This window comes from Saccostrea cucullata, unplaced genomic scaffold, assembly GCF_032062105.1.
Source record: "Saccostrea cucullata isolate Sc308-1 unplaced genomic scaffold, CSIRO_AGI_Scuc_v1 ctg53, whole genome shotgun sequence".
NCBI lineage: Eukaryota > Metazoa > Mollusca > Bivalvia > Ostreida > Ostreidae > Saccostrea > Saccostrea cuccullata.
Window position 1 is genome coordinate 147,916 of NW_026936258.1, and position 19,602 is coordinate 167,517.

The 19,602-nt window shown below is 30.9% G+C and overlaps 2 protein-coding genes across 4 annotated transcripts; both read right to left on the reverse strand.

Annotated features, from left to right (window-relative positions):
• Positions 1-2: 2 nt before the first annotated feature.
• Positions 3-5,438, reverse strand: LOC134245133 (DNA damage-regulated autophagy modulator protein 2-like). 2 transcript variants are annotated; one of them, XM_062727398.1, is made up of 8 exons: positions 5,382-5,438; positions 5,131-5,233; positions 2,510-2,563; positions 2,231-2,298; positions 1,666-1,814; positions 1,371-1,551; positions 1,204-1,283; positions 3-918 (listed from the first exon to the last, which is right to left on the reverse strand). In XM_062727398.1, the coding sequence occupies exons 2-8, from the start codon at positions 5,199-5,201 to the stop codon at positions 760-762; spliced, it is 762 nt and encodes a 253-aa protein (XP_062583382.1). In that variant the 5' UTR covers positions 5,202-5,233; positions 5,382-5,438; the 3' UTR covers positions 3-759. The 2 variants fall into 2 exon arrangements, with proteins under 2 accessions (XP_062583382.1, XP_062583381.1); XM_062727397.1 differs by lacking the exon at positions 5,382-5,438 and having other exon boundaries at positions 5,131-5,351.
• A 2,450-nt stretch (positions 5,439-7,888) lies between these two features.
• On the reverse strand, positions 7,889-19,549 carry LOC134245129 (uncharacterized). 2 transcript variants are annotated; one of them, XM_062727388.1, is made up of 8 exons: positions 19,316-19,549; positions 19,132-19,187; positions 18,137-18,249; positions 17,075-17,235; positions 16,661-16,838; positions 14,196-14,336; positions 10,714-10,740; positions 7,889-8,470 (listed from the first exon to the last, which is right to left on the reverse strand). In XM_062727388.1, the coding sequence occupies exons 1-8, from the start codon at positions 19,380-19,382 to the stop codon at positions 8,197-8,199; spliced, it is 1,017 nt and encodes a 338-aa protein (XP_062583372.1). In that variant the 5' UTR covers positions 19,383-19,549; the 3' UTR covers positions 7,889-8,196. The 2 variants fall into 2 exon arrangements, with proteins under 2 accessions (XP_062583372.1, XP_062583373.1); XM_062727389.1 differs by lacking the exon at positions 10,714-10,740 and having other exon boundaries at positions 19,316-19,548.
• Between the last annotated feature and the right edge of the window lie 53 nt (positions 19,550-19,602).

The window sequence follows — 19,602 nt, forward strand, 5'->3', positions numbered from 1 at the left end:
CATTATGAAGGATGCATGCAAGAATGCTAATAATTATGGAACCCTAAAGAAATAACAAATATTGTACAATATTTGTATGTTTTGCTCATATAGACATAAAAAATACCAGTAAGATATCTTCTTGCGATATTCTTTTCATTATATTCATGATTCAAATGTAAAAGCTTCGACCATTGATGTTCCAATACACATATTATATATAGTAGTTGTTATAGGCTTATTTGAGACAAAAAGGCCGGTAATGACAATGAATGTTCATCTTGAGGCATGCAGTCTCTTGATAAAAATAATGATTGGAATAAATTAAGTATATTAGTATCTGTACCACCACAATATCACACAGTTAATAAACATACTCTACCTAATGATCTAGAATACAACAACAGGCACCTGACGTGTGTTACTTATTTTTCTATTTAAAAAAAGTACCCTTATTTTTTTATTAAAAGAAAAATAAATGGCGTCAGGTGCCTATGAATACAACTCATACGAAAGCCATTTTGTAAAATAGCAAGCAATTTCTCATTGAATGGTACATGTACATAGTGCTGATCGTTCCTACATTTAACACCCTATGAAGATGAATCTGTAAGATGTTGAAGATATGCCATGTTGATATGATGTTTTAAGATGTGTCTGTATAACCCTGGATCTCCGGTGGAAAAGGTCTCTTTATTCTTAATGTGCTTCATTGGTATTTTCCTGAAAGATGGATCTCCGATGGGAATATCTCTTTATTCTGGTTAACTGCTATTTTCCTTACACAACAGGCTGTAACTCACCGGTGGCAAGTTCCAATTGCCATTTTGTTTCCAATCTCATGTGTTTGAACTCAGGTATAAATGTGGCAACATAAACACAAATGAGAAAACTTCCCAACCACTCGACTACAGAAGAGACCACGTGTTCGGGGTAACCCTGGAATATTTAAATGTATATTTAAAACTCAAAAATTCAAAAAGTATTTCTGAGTATTGTCACGTGTCAAACTTTTGATAACGATGCATGATTGACTCTTTCAATTAAAAATTGTAATATATATATTACCCGGTATGACCTCTTATGAGTTCAAATTCTATTGAAAAATAAATTCTTAAAATACCCCTAAGAAGCAGTCGAAGCATTGCCTGAAAATACTTTTTTTTCGATAAATTTATGAAGATATGTTACACAAAGTTCGCTGATGAAATTAAAGATATTGACCTTGTAATCGGATGTCCATAACCGGGTAGAGATTTTCTGTTTTCCTAATTTACGTTTACTCACGACAAAAGTGGCAACTCCTTGTAAAAGAAAAAAATTACAATTAAAAAATATCTAGATAATACTACATCTATCTCTTTTGATATCAATGACAAGACAAAAATTACCTATGATGAAAAAAGAGGCATATAATATACAGATAACAAGCCGTGTAACAAGAATGGTTTTTGTGAATCCGGGGATATCTCGAAATATCCAGGAAATATACGTCTGCGTGAAGAAATATGCTCCTCCAACAATGAATGCAAGCACCGCACCCACTATGTGAATACCTTTTGAATTTTCGACCTAAATGAGCAAAGTGAAAAACATTTTTTTTTAATTAGTTTTTTTTTAATTTCTAAATCAAGTTTTCGGATAATTGTCTCAAGCAAACAATTTTCATTATTTAACATTCCATACCTGAAAATTTGCTACGATACTCAAACCTATCCCAGACAGAAGACCGAGGACGAAGAAGCCAGTGTTGGTCCTAGGGGAGGGTCTCGTTAAATTGGTGATGGCAATGTAAGCAGTTATCTGTTTATATCGCAGATAAATGACGATTAAAACTGAAAGAGATATATAATATAGCAAATATCTTAATTATTTTACACTATATACTTAGAATGTGATTGCTAGTATTTTTGATATCAACTTAAGCTTTGTTAAGAGTAGGTTGTCGAAAGCATTAGATAATAAAAGTATTATTTATATTTTTGAAAGACGGTAATAGAATATTTAGGTTACATCAGATGTGTTTTTAAAAAATAAACATTTTAATCCTAATGTATTAATGTTTTGACAATATAACCAATATTCTCAGTTTTTTCTTTATGGAAAATTATTGATTGATAAGGAATAGACATTAAATTTGGATGGTTTTTACATAGATGCGTAATTTTTAAATACTAGTTTAATCAACATTTTATCACAATGTTGTACAAACTTAACAAATTTGACTGAGATGATATTTAGCTAAACTTACTGAGAACAGCAGCAATGTTCAGCAGTTGTCCAAATATACAACTTTCTGGTGGCAGTGTCCCAGTATCACTGTTCAAAGACAAATAGAGATTCGACTTTCTTAGTACAGTATATATCTTTGTATAATACAAATGTAATTTAATTTAACACAGACATTTTCCTTTTTCAATATCCAAAATCATTTTGAAAATTATGTTAATCATGAAATTTCTTTCTATAAATATCCTTTAAAATTAAGAAGAGACTTTGTTAAGGGATTCTTCGACATGACATATCAAACCTGATGAAAGGAAAGAATGGTGCCACTTCTTCATCGCTGACAGCTATTGCATATCTTATGAAATAAAAAAAAATGAAACGATCAGAATGCAGTACACAGAAGTCCAGTTTGGTGTCATTTGTTTTACTGATACCATGCATATGTTTTAAAAGAAGATTAATTGGAATTTTCAAAAATGTGCTTTCGGGATTTAATCTCTTTATTTTGTGTGTTTCAGTTATATCAGTTAAAAGATACAACATAAATGCCCTAGTAATTATGGAAAACCTAATAATCTAAAACAATGAAATACGAAAAATGACAAAAGTTGTAAATACATGTTGTTAATAGCAACTTTGATTGTTTAATGTCCCTTGGAAAATTCTTCACTGATATAGAGACTCCACCGTTTGCCGGTGGATGACTAGAAATTCAAATCTGTGAAATGCACTTAACAGATTTTGTGTCGGTATTCATATGAAACAGTATTTATTCAAAATCTTAAACGTGATTAGAAACACTCAGGCCATCTCGAAATTTAGATATATCGACGACATATTATCAATTAACAATAGATGGAAATAAAAGTACCAAAGATACCAAAGAGTCTTTCTATTCATATTAGGATATTGTAGAAAAAGACAGTGGTAACCTAACAACAAAGCATTTAAATGAGACTTAATTAACTTTTGAAATAAAAGATACCAAAGAGTCTTTCATATACATGAACAGTGTTTCATATTTGGTTATTTTACTAGAAAAAGACAATGGTAACCTAACAAAAAAGCTTTATGATCAACCTGAGGACTTATCTTTCAATCAACTTCTCTAACTTATGCAGCAATATACCTTTATCCCGCACATATTGGATTTATCTCTCAGTTGATTCGATATGCCAAAGAAAGCTCTATGTACAAACAGTTTCAAAACGAGGAAAGTTATTGATAAACAAGTTGATGAAATAAGAAAATCGACAGTCTCGTTAAAAGTTATCATTTTTCAAGATCTGTGGTTGATACAATGACCGTGTGTGAAAATACAATCTATCATTAAGTCAAATGCTGATGGACGTTTTTATACTTATTGTTAGGCCATTTTATAGACATTAAATTATCTGCTCTGATTTTCTGCTTCTGATTTGTTTTGTTTGAATGGATTCTTGAGCTTGAATGTTGTTTGTAATTCGCATATTCATATATTAAATTGTAAGTATTATTAAATACTGTCTCTTAAACCTGAAAATCAAATCATTAAATCAAGTACTAGATATTTCACTTCACACGACTCATTTTACTATGACTCATTCTACAGTGGTTTCTAATTTTAGATCTATTAAATTACATTCGTTGTCTATAAACTTAGATGGGTTGGTTTTAGGGCTAAATGATTTCTATTGTCTATAGATTTTTTTCTTTCATTTCTCCAATAATGACAAGAAGCACACTGTGGATGCTCACTTTTCCATGACACCTAATGCCATCTCCGACGTTTTATAGATCCATCTCCGGCGTTTTATAGATCCGTTTTTGCTTTGGTCCTGATTTGTATTTAAACACGAAATTTAAAAGGTAAAGGTCATAGAGAAGGCTTAGGTGCAAAAATATTTTTGGAGGCTTAAAATATAGATTGGTTTATAACATTTAAGGGGATGCTCACTCCTCCATGGTACCTGATCCCACCTCTGATGTTTTAGAGGTTCATGTTTAATGCACTTTTGAGATCGATTACTGTTCGTAATGTCTTATATTTCTTGGACTTTTGTGCTTGAACACTGTTTGATATCTCCATGTATCATAGACCACATTCTTTTTGAATGCTATAAACCAATCTATATTTTAAGCCTCCAAAAATATTTTTGCACCTTAACCTTCCTTATAATTTTTATCTCTTTATTCGTTGATTTGATTTGAATATATTTAATTTTGTAATAATATAGACATGGATTGGGCAGCAGGCGTATATAGCTTATAAAAGCTTTCTCCAGTCCTCTCTTTACAAATGTAAGAACTGCTCAGAGCGATTCAACCATGGCATATCTTTCTGATCTTGACCTAGCTTCCATTTGCTTTTCAAGATATTTTTATTTAATTTCAAATAAAAAATTTTCTATTGCCGATACAATGACCTTGTTAGCAAATACAATTTTTCATTGAGTCAAAAGCTGACTGACGTTTTTCATACTAATTGTTAATCCATTATTTATACACTGAATTGACGACGGATTTTCCCGTTGTTTGCCGATCATGACAGGGGCGCATGGCGGGTGTGACCGGCGACAGGGGATGCTCACTCCTCCCTGGCACCTTATCCAACCTATGATGTTTTGGAGCTGCTCCTATTTTGTAATGTTTTATGAACTTTTGATCTTGAATACTGTTGGTTATCTCCATAGGTTGCATGATATCACTACAACTGCTTCTTGGTCTGACTCTGACATTCCGTTAATCTTAACATTCTCATGGGCCTACTATTTCAAGATTTTTTCAACAAACTACTTAGAAAGATGATTATTGAATAAACAATAACAACAATAAATAACAATATAAAAGCAACACATGCCATTTTAAAATTGTTCAACGTTGTTATATGAACGCTACTGAAAAATTCGCAAAATGAAAAAAAAAACAAAACAGATTTCTTACGTGATTAGGAAAGTCACTGGCAGTAGCACCACAAACGCTACAGGTAGGAGGTACAGTTTATCCACACACATTGATGCTTAACGCTCAGTATATAATACTCCCTCTTTTAAAAATACTATAGTAATTTCAGAACTTTCACATGATTGTCATGAGATGGATATTTCAGCAAGTTAGAGTGTATATTTTTCTATAAAAGTAAAAATAGAACAAGCTCATATTTATTTAAAATGTTGATGTCAGTTCATACTCACAAGGATGTGAATTTCCGTAACATCCTCTCGTTAAAGTGTGCTTATACTCATTTTAATAAAATTGTTCCTCACTGCATTCAATAGCTTGTTTGTTTCCGTCTTTTGTGTAACATGTTCACAAAACAAATATCAGTCCCATCGGTTATTTCAAAAATAAGGAAAGGGGAAGGGGGAATCAATAGGGGTACCATATTTCAGTTTTTATCCTATAAGTAACTTGAAACTTTCTCCTTCAAGGCCATTTTAATCACGCTGTATGCATTACATTTCCCATTTAATGTACCGGTGTTCTTAAAGGATGATTACTAATAACCAAAATAGTTAAATAATCGTTTCCACAAATAAAAAATATAACCAAAGACAGTCCAATACTTTTTTCAAGCATAATTGGTATTTTCATCAAAGTAAATTAAAATTGCCGAAATTACTAGCATTTGATTCAAAGACATTTTTATGATTACTGTGAAATTAAATTTCTTGGTGGCTCAATGTTCGTGGATTTCGTTGGTATCCGATGTCCTTAACAAATCAATATACAAGGGTTCAGAAACAATGTATATTAATTTGTAGATCGAATTAATACATTAAACTACGCCCCCATGAAGCTGTAGAATTAAGCAATCCACGAAAATGGACACCAACAAATTTTGATGAATCAACGGTATTTTAATTTGACGTTTTGCTTAAACAAGTAAAATATATTTTTTATCACTTCAATCACTTTACCAGAAAGAGACGTTACTGGTAATCCTACCACAAATCCTTACGATAAATGTGATGACGTTAACATTTCAACCATCAACTTCCCTTACTTAAGCAGCAATATACCGTTATCACCTGCATATGGGTTTTATGTCTCGCAGTTGATCTGATACGTGTACGCAAGAAAATGCTATACGTCTGAACAATTTCTTAAACGAAGTATGTTACTGACAAACAAGTTGATGAAACAGGATTATCAGAAGTCTTGTTAAAAGTAATCATTTTGTAAGCTCTACGGTCGATACAATGACCTTGCTAGTAACTACAATCTATCATTAAATCATATACTAGTTGACGATTTTATTTTGATTAATGGGCAATTATTTACACTGTGTCACTGAATTGTCGACGGATTTTCACGTTATTTCCCGATCATGACAAGGAGCACACGGCGGGTGTGACCGGTTGTCAAGGGATGCTCACTCCTCCATGGCACCTGATCCCACCTCCGTCTTTGTTTGATCTCTTAAAAATGTGCATTGTTAAATGGTTTTTTGAGCTTTTGAGATACCGTTCGTTATCTCCAATCAGGTATTTCATTCAAGAGATTGTTTCTCTGTTACCATTTTGTTCCCCAGTTCTCATTTTGCAGTGAAAACCCGTAATTGTTTCACTGGATTACAATAGACTGAACTACATTTTAGTAACTGACATGGATAACCTTTACTTCAAAAATATTTTGAAAGCATTTGCATGAATGTTACCAAACGGAAAATTTCGACAAGGATTTGTAATAATCTGTCTGTTATCTATACTTTTGGTACTTGTAAAAGGAGGAAAAGATACTTAACAAACTGCACATTTAAGTCAAACGGTCCTTACTAACATACTATATATTCAAGTTCCGCACTTATCTCACATGACTCATATATATCTAAAGAGTTACATGTATACAAGTAGTAAACAGCAGCAATTAACACCCTCAGTCATAAATATTTAATTCTTTCTTTTTAAAAAGCATATCACAGAAGTGCAACAAAATATCAAGTGTTCATGAAAAATAATTACATTCTCTTTATAAATTGAAAGCATATAAAATATTTACAAATACAGAAAGACTTTTTAAAGACAAAATTCACTTAAAATTATTTCAGCAATAAATTTTATATAATGTTTGAATAATACGTTTTTGTAAATAAAATTCCAGTCAAAATGAACAATCTTGAAGAAATGATATTATGCAGTAATATTAAACATATAAAACGTGTATTTTATGGGCAGTTGCTAAAAAATTTAAATATCATATACACTCAAAAAAAATTAAGTAAAACTTTGTTATTTGAAGTTCATGGGGACCATTCGGCCAAGAAAAAATATTTTCAGAGCATTCAAAATAAGTCTAAATTACACAAAGAAAAATAAGTTGGAACTTGTTACTCCTTTTGACGTTTCTATGATATTCTAGATTATACCAATGTTAAAGTTAAGCTGTTTATAAAATCACTGACTAGAGACTACTAAACATTTACGACACAACACGCTACTCAATACAGTCATACACCCATCCACTTCTTTAAAAAAAAATATCCAAGATCCTTTCTAATAATTTTCCATAAGGTGATCCAATCTTCTAATAAAAATATACATTAAATAATATCTTTAACAAACCTTTATACTCATCAACAATATTCATAATCTTTGATAAAAAATATCTACAAAGAACTTAACTACTACTTGCATATCGCAAACAAAAAGTTAATAAATTTTGATATCAGACAGCTTCAAAGAATAAATGAACAAAATACCTTTTCTTTTAAAATTTTGAATTCCTGTAGGTCACGTTAAAAAATGAACATGATTCTCAACAACTGTCAAATTACATTTCAATAAATCTTTTCAACATAAGATGCTATTGTGGCAAAGGATGTGGCTATACCTTTTCCTCACCAATTTACAAAATGAAAACAATAACACTCATAAGAAATGAAAATAACAATTTAGTGATATCATTATGCTTACTTTTGAATTGCAACATATGATACGTGAGTATAAAAGTAAATGCCCCCAGAGTTGTGAGTAAACTAATGTAGGAGAGGAGGAGATCTCAATCAGTTCAGAGTTCTGTGGAAAGATTGGCAGATTGATTGTCGTAACCATCTCCCTGCTGCTTCTTCTTTTTGTCCTTCTTCTTTTTCTTCTTCTTTTTCTCGCCATCTTCCTGTACGTCGAGAGGAGGTAGGTTCTTGTTGTTTGTCTGGGAGTCCATAAAGTCGGGTTCGTGGTCCATCTTAATGGCGGAGTCATTGTCACTAGCGCCACCAAAGTGCTTTCTGTCCGTCTCCTCTGTTTGTTTTACTGGGTAGTTGTCAGAGTACATCTTTTCTTTCCTGAAATTTAATAAAATATCTATTGATAAAAAAAAGGTAACCATGCCAAATTTATATTGTTAAAAAAACGTCTAAAAGCTAAATATAACTTGTAATAATTGCTATATAGGGCCATCAATATTGGTTTAGTTTCCACAAGAAGTCCCTTTCTAAATTCTACAGGAAAGGTTTATGGTAGATACACAGCAGAGTTGTTGGTGCAAGGGTGTGTCAATCTAACACGTCCCGAAATTCAGTTTCAAAACTGAGTAATTTCCAGATAAATGAATTTGTTATTATATTTTTGTATGAAATACTACAGCAACTAGAAGCCATGATATTAAACCAAAAATTTGAGAAAATATACTTATGATATATACAAAAAAATGCTTGGAAATTAAAAGTTTACTATCAAAAGGAGATATTAAAAAGAACAGTTTGAAAGTGTAAAACTAGCATTGTGACAAGAAAAGGTAAAACTGGAGAACAAAATTGCAATGAAAATTGCTTATAATAAAGTCATTATGACAATTTTTTATTTATTATTTTGAACTTTTAAAATAAATTGAAAAGGAGACATTAAAAAAAAGTATGGGCTAATTGTTCAAAATCGAATATTAATGTTAGTATCTACATTTTAATGTAATCCTTTCATGCGTTAAAACAATGACAAGCCAACTCATGCAGTCCTTTATTTGCAAGAATAAACTATTCAATAAACTAACAACTGAAAATGATGTAATGGTATTAATTTTAAGAAGAAAGAACATAATACTTGGAAAACATTCATTTTCGTTTAGTACCCTGAATTATTTAATCCAAATACTAGCACAGGTATTTTAAAATCCACTTTAAACCTAGGTATTTTAAAATCATGTACACTGAATTCAAAAATACCTTATCCTTTATTTTGAAATAATCTTAATAGGTTAGGGTATTTTAAAATGCTTCAATACACCGAGGTTTTAATTAATATCAAAAGAATGACGTTGCCTGTGTATTGCTAGGGTCCCATAGGATTAGAAAACACTAAATCAGAAGAGAAGAGGGAACTGCTTAGGAAGACATTCTGAGAACAAACGATGCATTTATTATGAAGGTAGGTTCTAAGTTGTCTCTATATAACCTCATATACAAATCAATTTTGAAATCTATTAAGTTCTATGTGCATTTGGGTATTAAAAACATTGAATGCATAACTTAATGTGCTATGAATGAATATACACTGTAAACTTTTTGAGCACAATCTTCAAACTCAAAACGAACTCTCGACATAATTTACAAATCAATAATGCAATTTTCAAGTTATTAACTACTGTATTCAGTAATTTCTTTAATAAAACATATGAATGCATAATGCAATTTTTAATGTACTTTTAAATACACCTACTATATATAGTAAGCATGTGATTAATAACAAATGTATCAACATCATATTGTACGGAGAAAGTAAAATAAGAATATTGTGTTTAAGTTGATTCTAATTCTAATGAAGAGATTTTTTTCTATGAACACCGGGGATTTAAAGACGACAACACACCGGAGGCATGCAGCAGGATTAAATCTTCACCAACCAATGCAGTCCATTGCCTAACTTATAAGATTCTCAATAAAAATACAACTTTACATGTGTTGCTTATTACTGACACGACTGCATTTGCACCAAAAGTGAGTGAATAGGAGATCCAGTTCTACTTTTCTGTTGTGTGGTGTTCGTTTTGAGAACAACTCCACGGTACTTGACAATTAACATTTTTTCTTCATAATTATAAATATGTCATTTACTATAGATACGAGGGTTGATCCAAAAGTATTGTAAAAAGTAAAACATAAGGGAAGCGTTTAAACGTATGACGGCGCGTATCCGTCATATAACGTTATTAAGGTGCGGCGACTACAATAATCGCACGTTGTGTATAATCCGATATTTTGAAAACTATAAATCATTTTGCATTAAAATTTTCAGGTCTTATATGAAGTAAATGTAGCTTTCATCATTTAAAATTTTGTTGTTTTACGTCGACTGGTAGAGCTTTTATAGAAGTTGTGACATTATTTTTGGATCAACCCTCGTATAACATGGAATGGGATTTTAAAAAAAAAATGTAAAGAAAATGTTTAAAACGTCAAGAAATTTTGAACTACGGTACCTCTAAATAAAATTTTACTTTACTGTGAATACAAAAACAATTGCTCTCACGGAGATAGCTATTAATGACCATGCAAAACACTTGTCATACTACACGCATTACTACACCCCTTACCTAGGTTTTTTGGAGGCATCTTTTTGGCTAGATAATTGGAAGAAAAAAAATACAGAGTTAACATTAATGCAGTGCAAAACAACATGATGAAAGATATGATGAAAAGTGAATTTCAAAGAGTGATATTATAAGGAATTTTAATAAAAAGTACTTTAATGCTTTAAGTTCGACATCTTGAACGTTTAAAATCTGCATATATGAACAGGCGGCATGCTTAGATCACAAAAATTTAATTAACATTGTTTAACACTTAATAAACTAGGTTTTCGTAATTGTAAGCTACATATGTAAAGCAAGGTTAACAAAACTTAACTCAAAATTAACAATTCGATATTTTTAATTTTCATACAAACTGTAAGTCCACCTTTTTCATATTGAAAAGCATTGCAACGACTTTCCTATTTGATAATCACAATGAGTACATGGCGAGTGTACTATGACAGGTCGGTAGGGGATGCTAATTACTCCATGAGACCTGATCCAACCTCTGTTACCAGAGGTAAGTGGTGGCTCTATACTCATTATATATGAATTGTTTAATTTGATCTTTGATAATGAACACTGATTATCGTCTTCGCATTTTAAGTAACAATTGTAACTTATAGTTTACAATTAATTATATTCTAAATGTACCTGTCTAAAAATATATTATTCTTAACGGATTTTTTGCTGAATAAAAATAGATTCTCATTTGTTTATCATGAATCAGTTTAACTAACCATAATTAAAAGATAATATTCTTAGATTCACAACTGAGAAACTACATTTACCAGGTAAACTAAATTTTCGTTAATTGTTGTTTTTGGTCGTAAACCATAATTAACTATCATTTTAACTCATAAACTATATGAGACGTAAACTCTTAAACTATAGCTTTGAGAGATAAACTATTAACTATGATCCCACCACTGATGTTTTGGAGATCTGTTAATTATTACTCTGCTTCAAATTTGTTTAGTTAAAAGAACTTTTGAGCTTGAATATGTTTGCTATTTCCAAATATTTTATTAAAATATTAAATATTTCAATAATGATGTTATAGTTTATCGTCATAAACTATAACTTACAACTTTTACCTTTTTTTTTTTTTTAAGAGCTGTCAAAGGTAATTGTTAAAAATAATTTACAAAAAATCTATGATCCAACCACTGATGTTTTGGAGGTCTGTGAGGTGTTCACTGTTTACCAAATATTTTATTAAAATATTTTAATAATTATGTTAGTTTATCGACATAAACTATATTACTTACATTAGTTAACAGAGGCAATTGGATAATTGTGTTTACAAATCTAAACACGTGTTAACTGTTTCCCGTAGTTTCAAATCAAAATCTAGCGAAACCAATCAGCAGAGGCAATTAAAATTCTGCGCCATATAAGCAGAAATAATTTCTCTTTTTTATAATCTATACGATTCAAGGTTTTGGTAACTTGACCGATACCAGCAATGCTAAGGTACCTGTCTGATAAACAGCGGAAAACGTAAGAAGGAAAAATATTTTCTACATTGGCTGATTTTTAAATCCAATAAATTATTGTTCTATCACAATATATATGTCAACAAGCAAAATGTTTCAACAACTTATCTCATGAGAGATTGAACTAATCTATGCTTTACGAACAAATCTATTGTTAACTTTTATCAACTGTGGAAACTGTGCTATACTCATTTTTGTGAACTTGGTGTACCATGTGTTTAACTACAAATTCTAAACAAGCAAACGGAATTTGTTTGAATTGAAAAAAATAAAATCAGAAAAAAAAATTAATAACTTAATTTAAAGAAGGGGATAATAAAAGTGATTCAGCATCGTTAAAAAGGCATTGATAAGTACTGGCAAATGTAAATCTTGTAAGGTAGCTGGCTAACAAATTAATGAAGCATTTATTTTCAAGAGAATTCTAAAAAGCTTGCGGGGTCTATTCTGTTTACAGATATGAAAATACTTTATTAAGCTGAGAGAAAATGAAAGCAGCATCAGATCATGAAGTTGAAATGGTATAAACATCATTTTCAGTCTCATGGGCCAATGAATACCCTTACATAGAGTTATCAGTTCTTTAAAAAGGTGCAATAAAATGTGATTTCAGTGCGAGTTTACATATTTTAGTTAAAAATAATTGATTTGGGATAAAAAGAAGCATGATTAGTGTATATTGTTAAGTTTTCCTTCCAAATTTCTAGCCTCATGCCTCCTCAGGGGCATGGAAAGGATTACAGTAGATTAACACAGTTGTTTTGGTTTAAATTCAGATTATCTGTATATATTGCACTTATTTGCAAAAGTTTATTAATGTGATAAAGTTTAAATATAGAAAGAAAAGTTGAAAGCATAAAAGACTATGGCTCATCATTTCCTTAGACGGTGGATATACCTCTAGCTTGCTACTAATAAAGGTATCTTGCAATACTGAATATTGCATAATCACAAATATTCATGCAAAGAAAATAAATATATTTTAACATATTTGAGCTGACTAATGTCTACAAGACTGTTTTTGTGAGTTACTTGCCGGAGAGTAGGTGTTAAATTGAATTTATGTGGTCCATTCAATCTACAGGAAAGAAAAATAGTGATTCTAAATTATTTCTAATATTAAGAACATCACCTGTGGTACGTGCTCAAATGGCTATATTCACTTATTACTGAAGATAATAATGAAAATATATGGAGTGTGTTTCAGGTTTTCTTGTAATCACTATTAAAAGATATAACATAAAAATAAATAATACATTTGTCAATTCTGGGAAAATTGAGGAAGGGTGAAAAAATTGAGTAAAAAATGCAGAGCTTCTGAAGTACTGAGCTAGCAAAAAAATCATTACAATGAGGGCTACTAGTATTTAGACTGATGAGATGTATGAAATTTTCAAAACCACAGGGCAATCCAGGACATCTGGGTATATTTACAAAATGACAACCAAACGAATCTAATATCAAAAGTGATAAATAGAGAGTGTATGCTCTCCCTCACTCAGTTGTCAAAATAATTGGAGAGTGCATGCATGTACCAGACTTAACCATTTTCACAGCTGTAAATGAGAATACATACATATAGCACTACTCCCAAGGTATGTCATTTTTTTATATAAACATATTGCACTGTCCTAAGACATGTCATTTTTTGTATTTATATATATAATTATATAATATTTAATAAAATATACTCTCACTTGCTATTATAAAAAAGTTTATGAAAATAAATATATTTAAAAAATCTTCTTAAAACTTGGAATGTTGGGCGTTTGCAAACATATGTGCAAAAATGACAAGAAAAATTGAAAAAATAAAAAATTTAATGATGATCAAATGCTTAGTATTTTTTGTGTGTTTTGTGAATTGTGTCTTTGAATTTAAAAACCATTCCATGACTTCCTGCAATTATCAGTAAAGACTTTAATAATGCAAACTAAAACTACAGTAAAAAAAAAGGTGAATATAGAAATGAAGAGGTGGATCCAACAGTTGTATCCATCTTACGTCTTCTCTATGTGATCATCATCAATGTCTTTAATTTCCGGGTCAACTCGGTAAGTAGGCTGTACCATGGCTTGGTTTTTCTTCATGGCTTTCCTGTCATCAATCTTCTTTCTCAGGCGTTTCTGGTTTTGTTTCTTTTTACTGTAGATGATACAAGAATAAAGTTTAAAAAGAAAAAAAAGAAAAGTTTTAAAACTTCTCCAATTATTTTCTGTTACTTAAGTGCAAAGCAAATGCAAAAAATTATTAAAGCCCTCAATAGAATTCAATGACATTTAAATGTTCATATATTGATACATTTTTTTTTTTAGATTATTATAACAGAAGAATATTACTCTTCTTCCCTGTAATGCTGTATATTTAGGGCATTAATGTTAATGTTTGTTCTTCCAATTTGCTCAACATGGAAAACTGAGCTACCATGTTTAATGTTATATAATGTAAAGCAAAGATAAATCATTAGCCCATGGGCCAAAATGCTCACCTGAGAAACTAAAGCCCTCTTTACCTAAGATGATTTCTCTAGAAAATTATGACCCCATATCATAGACCACAAAAGCATATATAGAGAAAATTCTTTTCTCGTACGCATGGGCAACATAACATTTGATTCTCAGATTACATCATTTTAGACACTTCAAAATGTTAATTGTTCCCTTTTTGGGGCTCTAACCCTTGGGCCCATACTTTCTACATTATATCAGGAAGCTTTTTAAAAGTGGAATCATTTTTTGTTCCAGTGGTTGTTAATAAGGTATTTAAAGGTTTTTAATTTTTATTTCAATGTTAAACTTTGCTTTGATCCTGCACCTATTGTGCCCCCCTCCCCCACACAAAATTTGAATTAATTAAAATTTTCACTACTTCAAGAAGCTTTCAGATAGTCTCATTTGTTTTGGCAAATTGGTCTTTAAAGGCTTTTAATTTTTAAATTTTATTGGATCAATGCCCTTCCTTTAAAATTACTGCAGAGTTCTTGAAATCTTTTTCCCGCTCTCAGTCATTTGGACTGACTGTGCCCCCCAAAAAAATTCAATAAAAAAGATAAAAACTGTATTTGAATTTTAATATCAAAACACACTAAATTTGAATTAAAATTGAAAATATACTGCTAGATTTTAATTTTAATATGTAATCCTTGTTTGAAATTGCAGTCAACTTGAGATAATAGTTCAATCAGGTTTTATTTAAAAAAATTTTTTTTTATGTCACATGACTGTGTTTATCACTTGACGGAGATTTATGATATTCTTAATTATTACACAAAAATCGCTTCGGCACAAGTGCTAAACAAAATTATTGTGCCAAGTTTGTAGCATACATCAATTCATCTTGATCTGTGGTACATGAAAAGGCATAATAGTGAAAATATTTTACGAAAAATTCAACTTACGAACATAAGAAGGGGTATTTTCCACCCTTTATCGCGATTTATACAAAAATGGATAAACTACAAACAATCCCCCAGCAAAATCCTGTTAGAGGACATTCTTCTCTTGTAGATTAACACAGAATATCTTCAATATGTCCTTATTTATCACTTGTGCCAGTCTAATATAAACAAGATTCATAAATTCTAACTCTGTCTACGGACATGTAAGGGGAGCGTTTCACACATAATTTTGTGCTATTGTTTGAATATGTGCATATCGGACACACGAAAGGAATAGGAATATTTTCATTTCAAATGTTCAATATCACAACAGCACACTTAAGCTTAAAAAACAATCCTTACACTTGAATAAAACAACAAGTCCCCAAAATAAATCTACATGCCATGTGCTTATTATGACACTTTCCCCATCATGTCAGCTCAAGTAATATCTCCTATTATGACGTCATAAGGTAGTTCAGAGAAGTTACTACAGATTGAACAGTTTGATATTTTACGGGCAGCCTTATCCTAGCTGCGTGCGTCAATACACACTGCACACTTAAATTCATGTCGATTTGATCATCTTATAAAATTTTTTGTTGAAATCTCATAGAGGGTCGAACAATATTTTTGCAGAATTCTCGTTGGGGGTTGATTTTCTTCATAAGTTTTTACATGTAACTAGTTCGATTTTCTCACCTGGCTTAACTTTTGCCATCAACAAACTATTTTTGACAGTTAATCAATCATAGTTTGGTACTTGCGTTCCTCAAAGAAGCCATTACAAGATACTGAAAAGCATTCAAAATTATGCCGGTTAAAGAACGTTACAAAAATATTTTCGCAAGTTGCTCTCTCAACATCTACCGGTCATTTGGACTGACATTGAATGTGAAGTTATCAGTCCTTGGTTGATTTTATTGGTCTTGCAGACAAAGCCAAAGATGTTAAAGATGTGAAAGTTTAAAGATGGAGAGACATACAAACAGACAGACAAAAGAAAGCCAGGCAACAGTGATCATTTCAACCCAGGTAAGCTAAAAAAGAAATACATGTATACCACATGTTTCCTACAGTAAAATAAACTTACTTCCAGAAATGAAGACCAATTGCTAAAAAGATGACAGCTAACAAAACAACAACTGCTATAGGAATGATGATTTGGTTCTCTGTAGTGGTTGCTGGGATACCATAGTATGTTTCATCTGCCCATGTGATCCAGTAACCAGTCTGGGTGTGGAAAGTTTCCCGTGCCACACGGAGGATTTCTAAATGTAAAGGATTAGATTTTGCATTTCATTCAGGATCATTTTTTCTACATAGGTTGTGTATTCAAATACAAATGTTTATCATTTTTTGTTTTTATTAACCTTCAATCATTATTCCATGTCATATTCTATAACCACATTTATTTGTCTGTGACCAATGGATAAAATAAAATAACATTTCATTCACAATAAGATGATTAAACCTAAAAACATCTACATTTCTGTTGTATACATACCATACACAGCTGAATTCACCACAACATACTGTGTTATAGATGAATTTGAAGCAGTAAAACCAGTAGGGAAATCAAGGTAAAATTTGTGTTTCAGATTTTTCAGGTCTTTCTGGGGGTAACCACTGACCTTCCCAACCTCTGTTTCCTTAAAGCTGATAGAACTATAATAAAAAATAATCATACATTTATTAATTAAGATATCTGATGTGATTGGTATTCAAATTATCATTTCAATGCAGTGATATATATAAGTGGTTAAAATCTAAATCCATCCAAAATGTTAAAATTTAATGATTACTTATTATTTTTGGTTCTTTGGACTCATGAATTTGCTTGCTAACATATACATGTATTATTGTATATCTGATATTGAATTATAAGGAATGGAGCTTATTTTAACCTATGTTATACAATATAACATAACTTGGGGCAGTTTATACTTTTTTTATAAACTGCTTTGTTATATTGTATAAAAAGTAAATAAGCTTCATTCCTTATATTAAATTTATATATACAGATAGACATTAAGACAATTTTTCCTTAAAAAAAATGACTTCAAATTGAGCTTATATATTTTAAAAGTATGTTTTTGACATAACTCACTATGTTATATGATAAAAAAAAATCTTTTATCCAATCAAATGATGTATTACATCTAAAATTAAATTATTAAAATATATTTGCTAATTTGAAAATACCAATTTCTTTTCATATGACTCCAGATTAAATTTATGTAATTATTAATATGATATACAAAACAGTTTTTTCTTAAGTAAAATTTTAAATGTACATGTAAATATGCACAAAGAATGTGGTTCCATATTTTGAAATCCTAATATGAAATATATTATGCTATAATATTGATCTCTCAAAGTTCTCTATCTCACTATAAAGACCTGGGTCCATTTCATAGTTTTTATCTATATCTAATCTATCGAAATTTTGATTGCTCATGTATGCCAATCAAGCAGAAATTAATGCAGCTTGGACTTACCTGGACAACATGCATTTATTGATTAAAAGCTAGAACAAACATGCATCAGGTTGATTATATTAACTTACACAGAGGTGCAGCACGATGTTAACCCACATGTTGCAACGTTTGCTTCACAGTAAGTGTTAGCTGCAGCGGCTACTGTCCCGGCAAATGTTGTCTCCATGCTCTGTGCTGTCCACTATAAAGTAATGTAATTAATTAAATAATCATAGGTCCCACCATTTTATTGAATGTACACTATAAATGATTGATTTTCTCTTTCATAACACTTAATCATTACAGTTTAACATTCATATTTTAATTATAAATATGTAAATAATGTAAAGGAAAGCTGGAAGAAAGATTTAAAGAGCTAGCTTAACAATTTCCCCATTTTTTCTTAGACTCACATATATCAGTAATTGTTATATGTATTTTAATTATAAAAAAAAAATATTTAAAAAAAACCAACAAAGGTGGACAATACAATTTTGGATCTGTCCTTCATGGGGCATTCTATTCATTAGTGTCTTTAGAATCACCCAACAGAAGAGAGATGAACAGAGGTTAACACAGAGTATACATTTAAGGATTCAAGCTGAATAGAAACTGCTTTTCAGCATTTATTTGGGTGATCTTTTGCACTATTTTATAAAATTGAACACATATCGCATATATTTGTTAAAGGCATTGCATTTCTGAATATCCTTGTCACTTTTCATACACAAATGTACCTTGATTTGTTTTGTTTTTTTAACATAAACTTAATTAAGATGAAGAAGGAAGAAAATTTATCTAAGGTACGTTGATTAAAGTACTCAAAATAAATTGCACCCCCAATCCCAGAAAACATTGCTCAGGATAGAGTGGTCTGGAGGAATCTTGTCAGCGGCCTATGCCCAAAAAGGGGTAGCAGGCATAACGGCAGGTAAGTTAATCCCAAATTCCCTGGATGGGGTTGGGTAGGCAAACTCTTAACCCATGTCCATCTTTAGGAGTTTTGAAGTTTCTGCTAATAAGACAAGCTGTTTAATATGTCACTACTTGTATAGTAAAACATTAATCAAAACTGAATCTTTACCGTAGCAGTTGTAAGTCTGTAGAAGATAATTTCCACTGCATATGAGTCTCTTTCGGCTAGAAAATGGAAAATAAAGAATCAAATAAAATCTTTGAAAAAAAAATATTAATAACCTTTTGAAAATAAGACATGGCTCTTTTAATTTACTTCAAGTGAAAAGAAAGAAAAAGAATGTGTAACTTACTTGCTTGATCACAATCAGCACCGAAAATCATAAATAACACTAAAACAACTGAAAATAAAGGCTTCATTTTGATTTAGTTTTATGTCAGATATTAACACTGTTTTATCACATCGAACCACGCAACGACCTTTCTGTCCTTTTGTTTGTTGTCAGCTTTCAGCAAGTGCGAGCTGTATGGCGAAATCCTCCATTTGTAAACAGTTTCGTTGCTGTGTGCTGCCCCTGTGAACTCGGATCTCTACGTAGGAAAAAGACGTGAAAACGAGAGGAATTACGAGTAAATATTT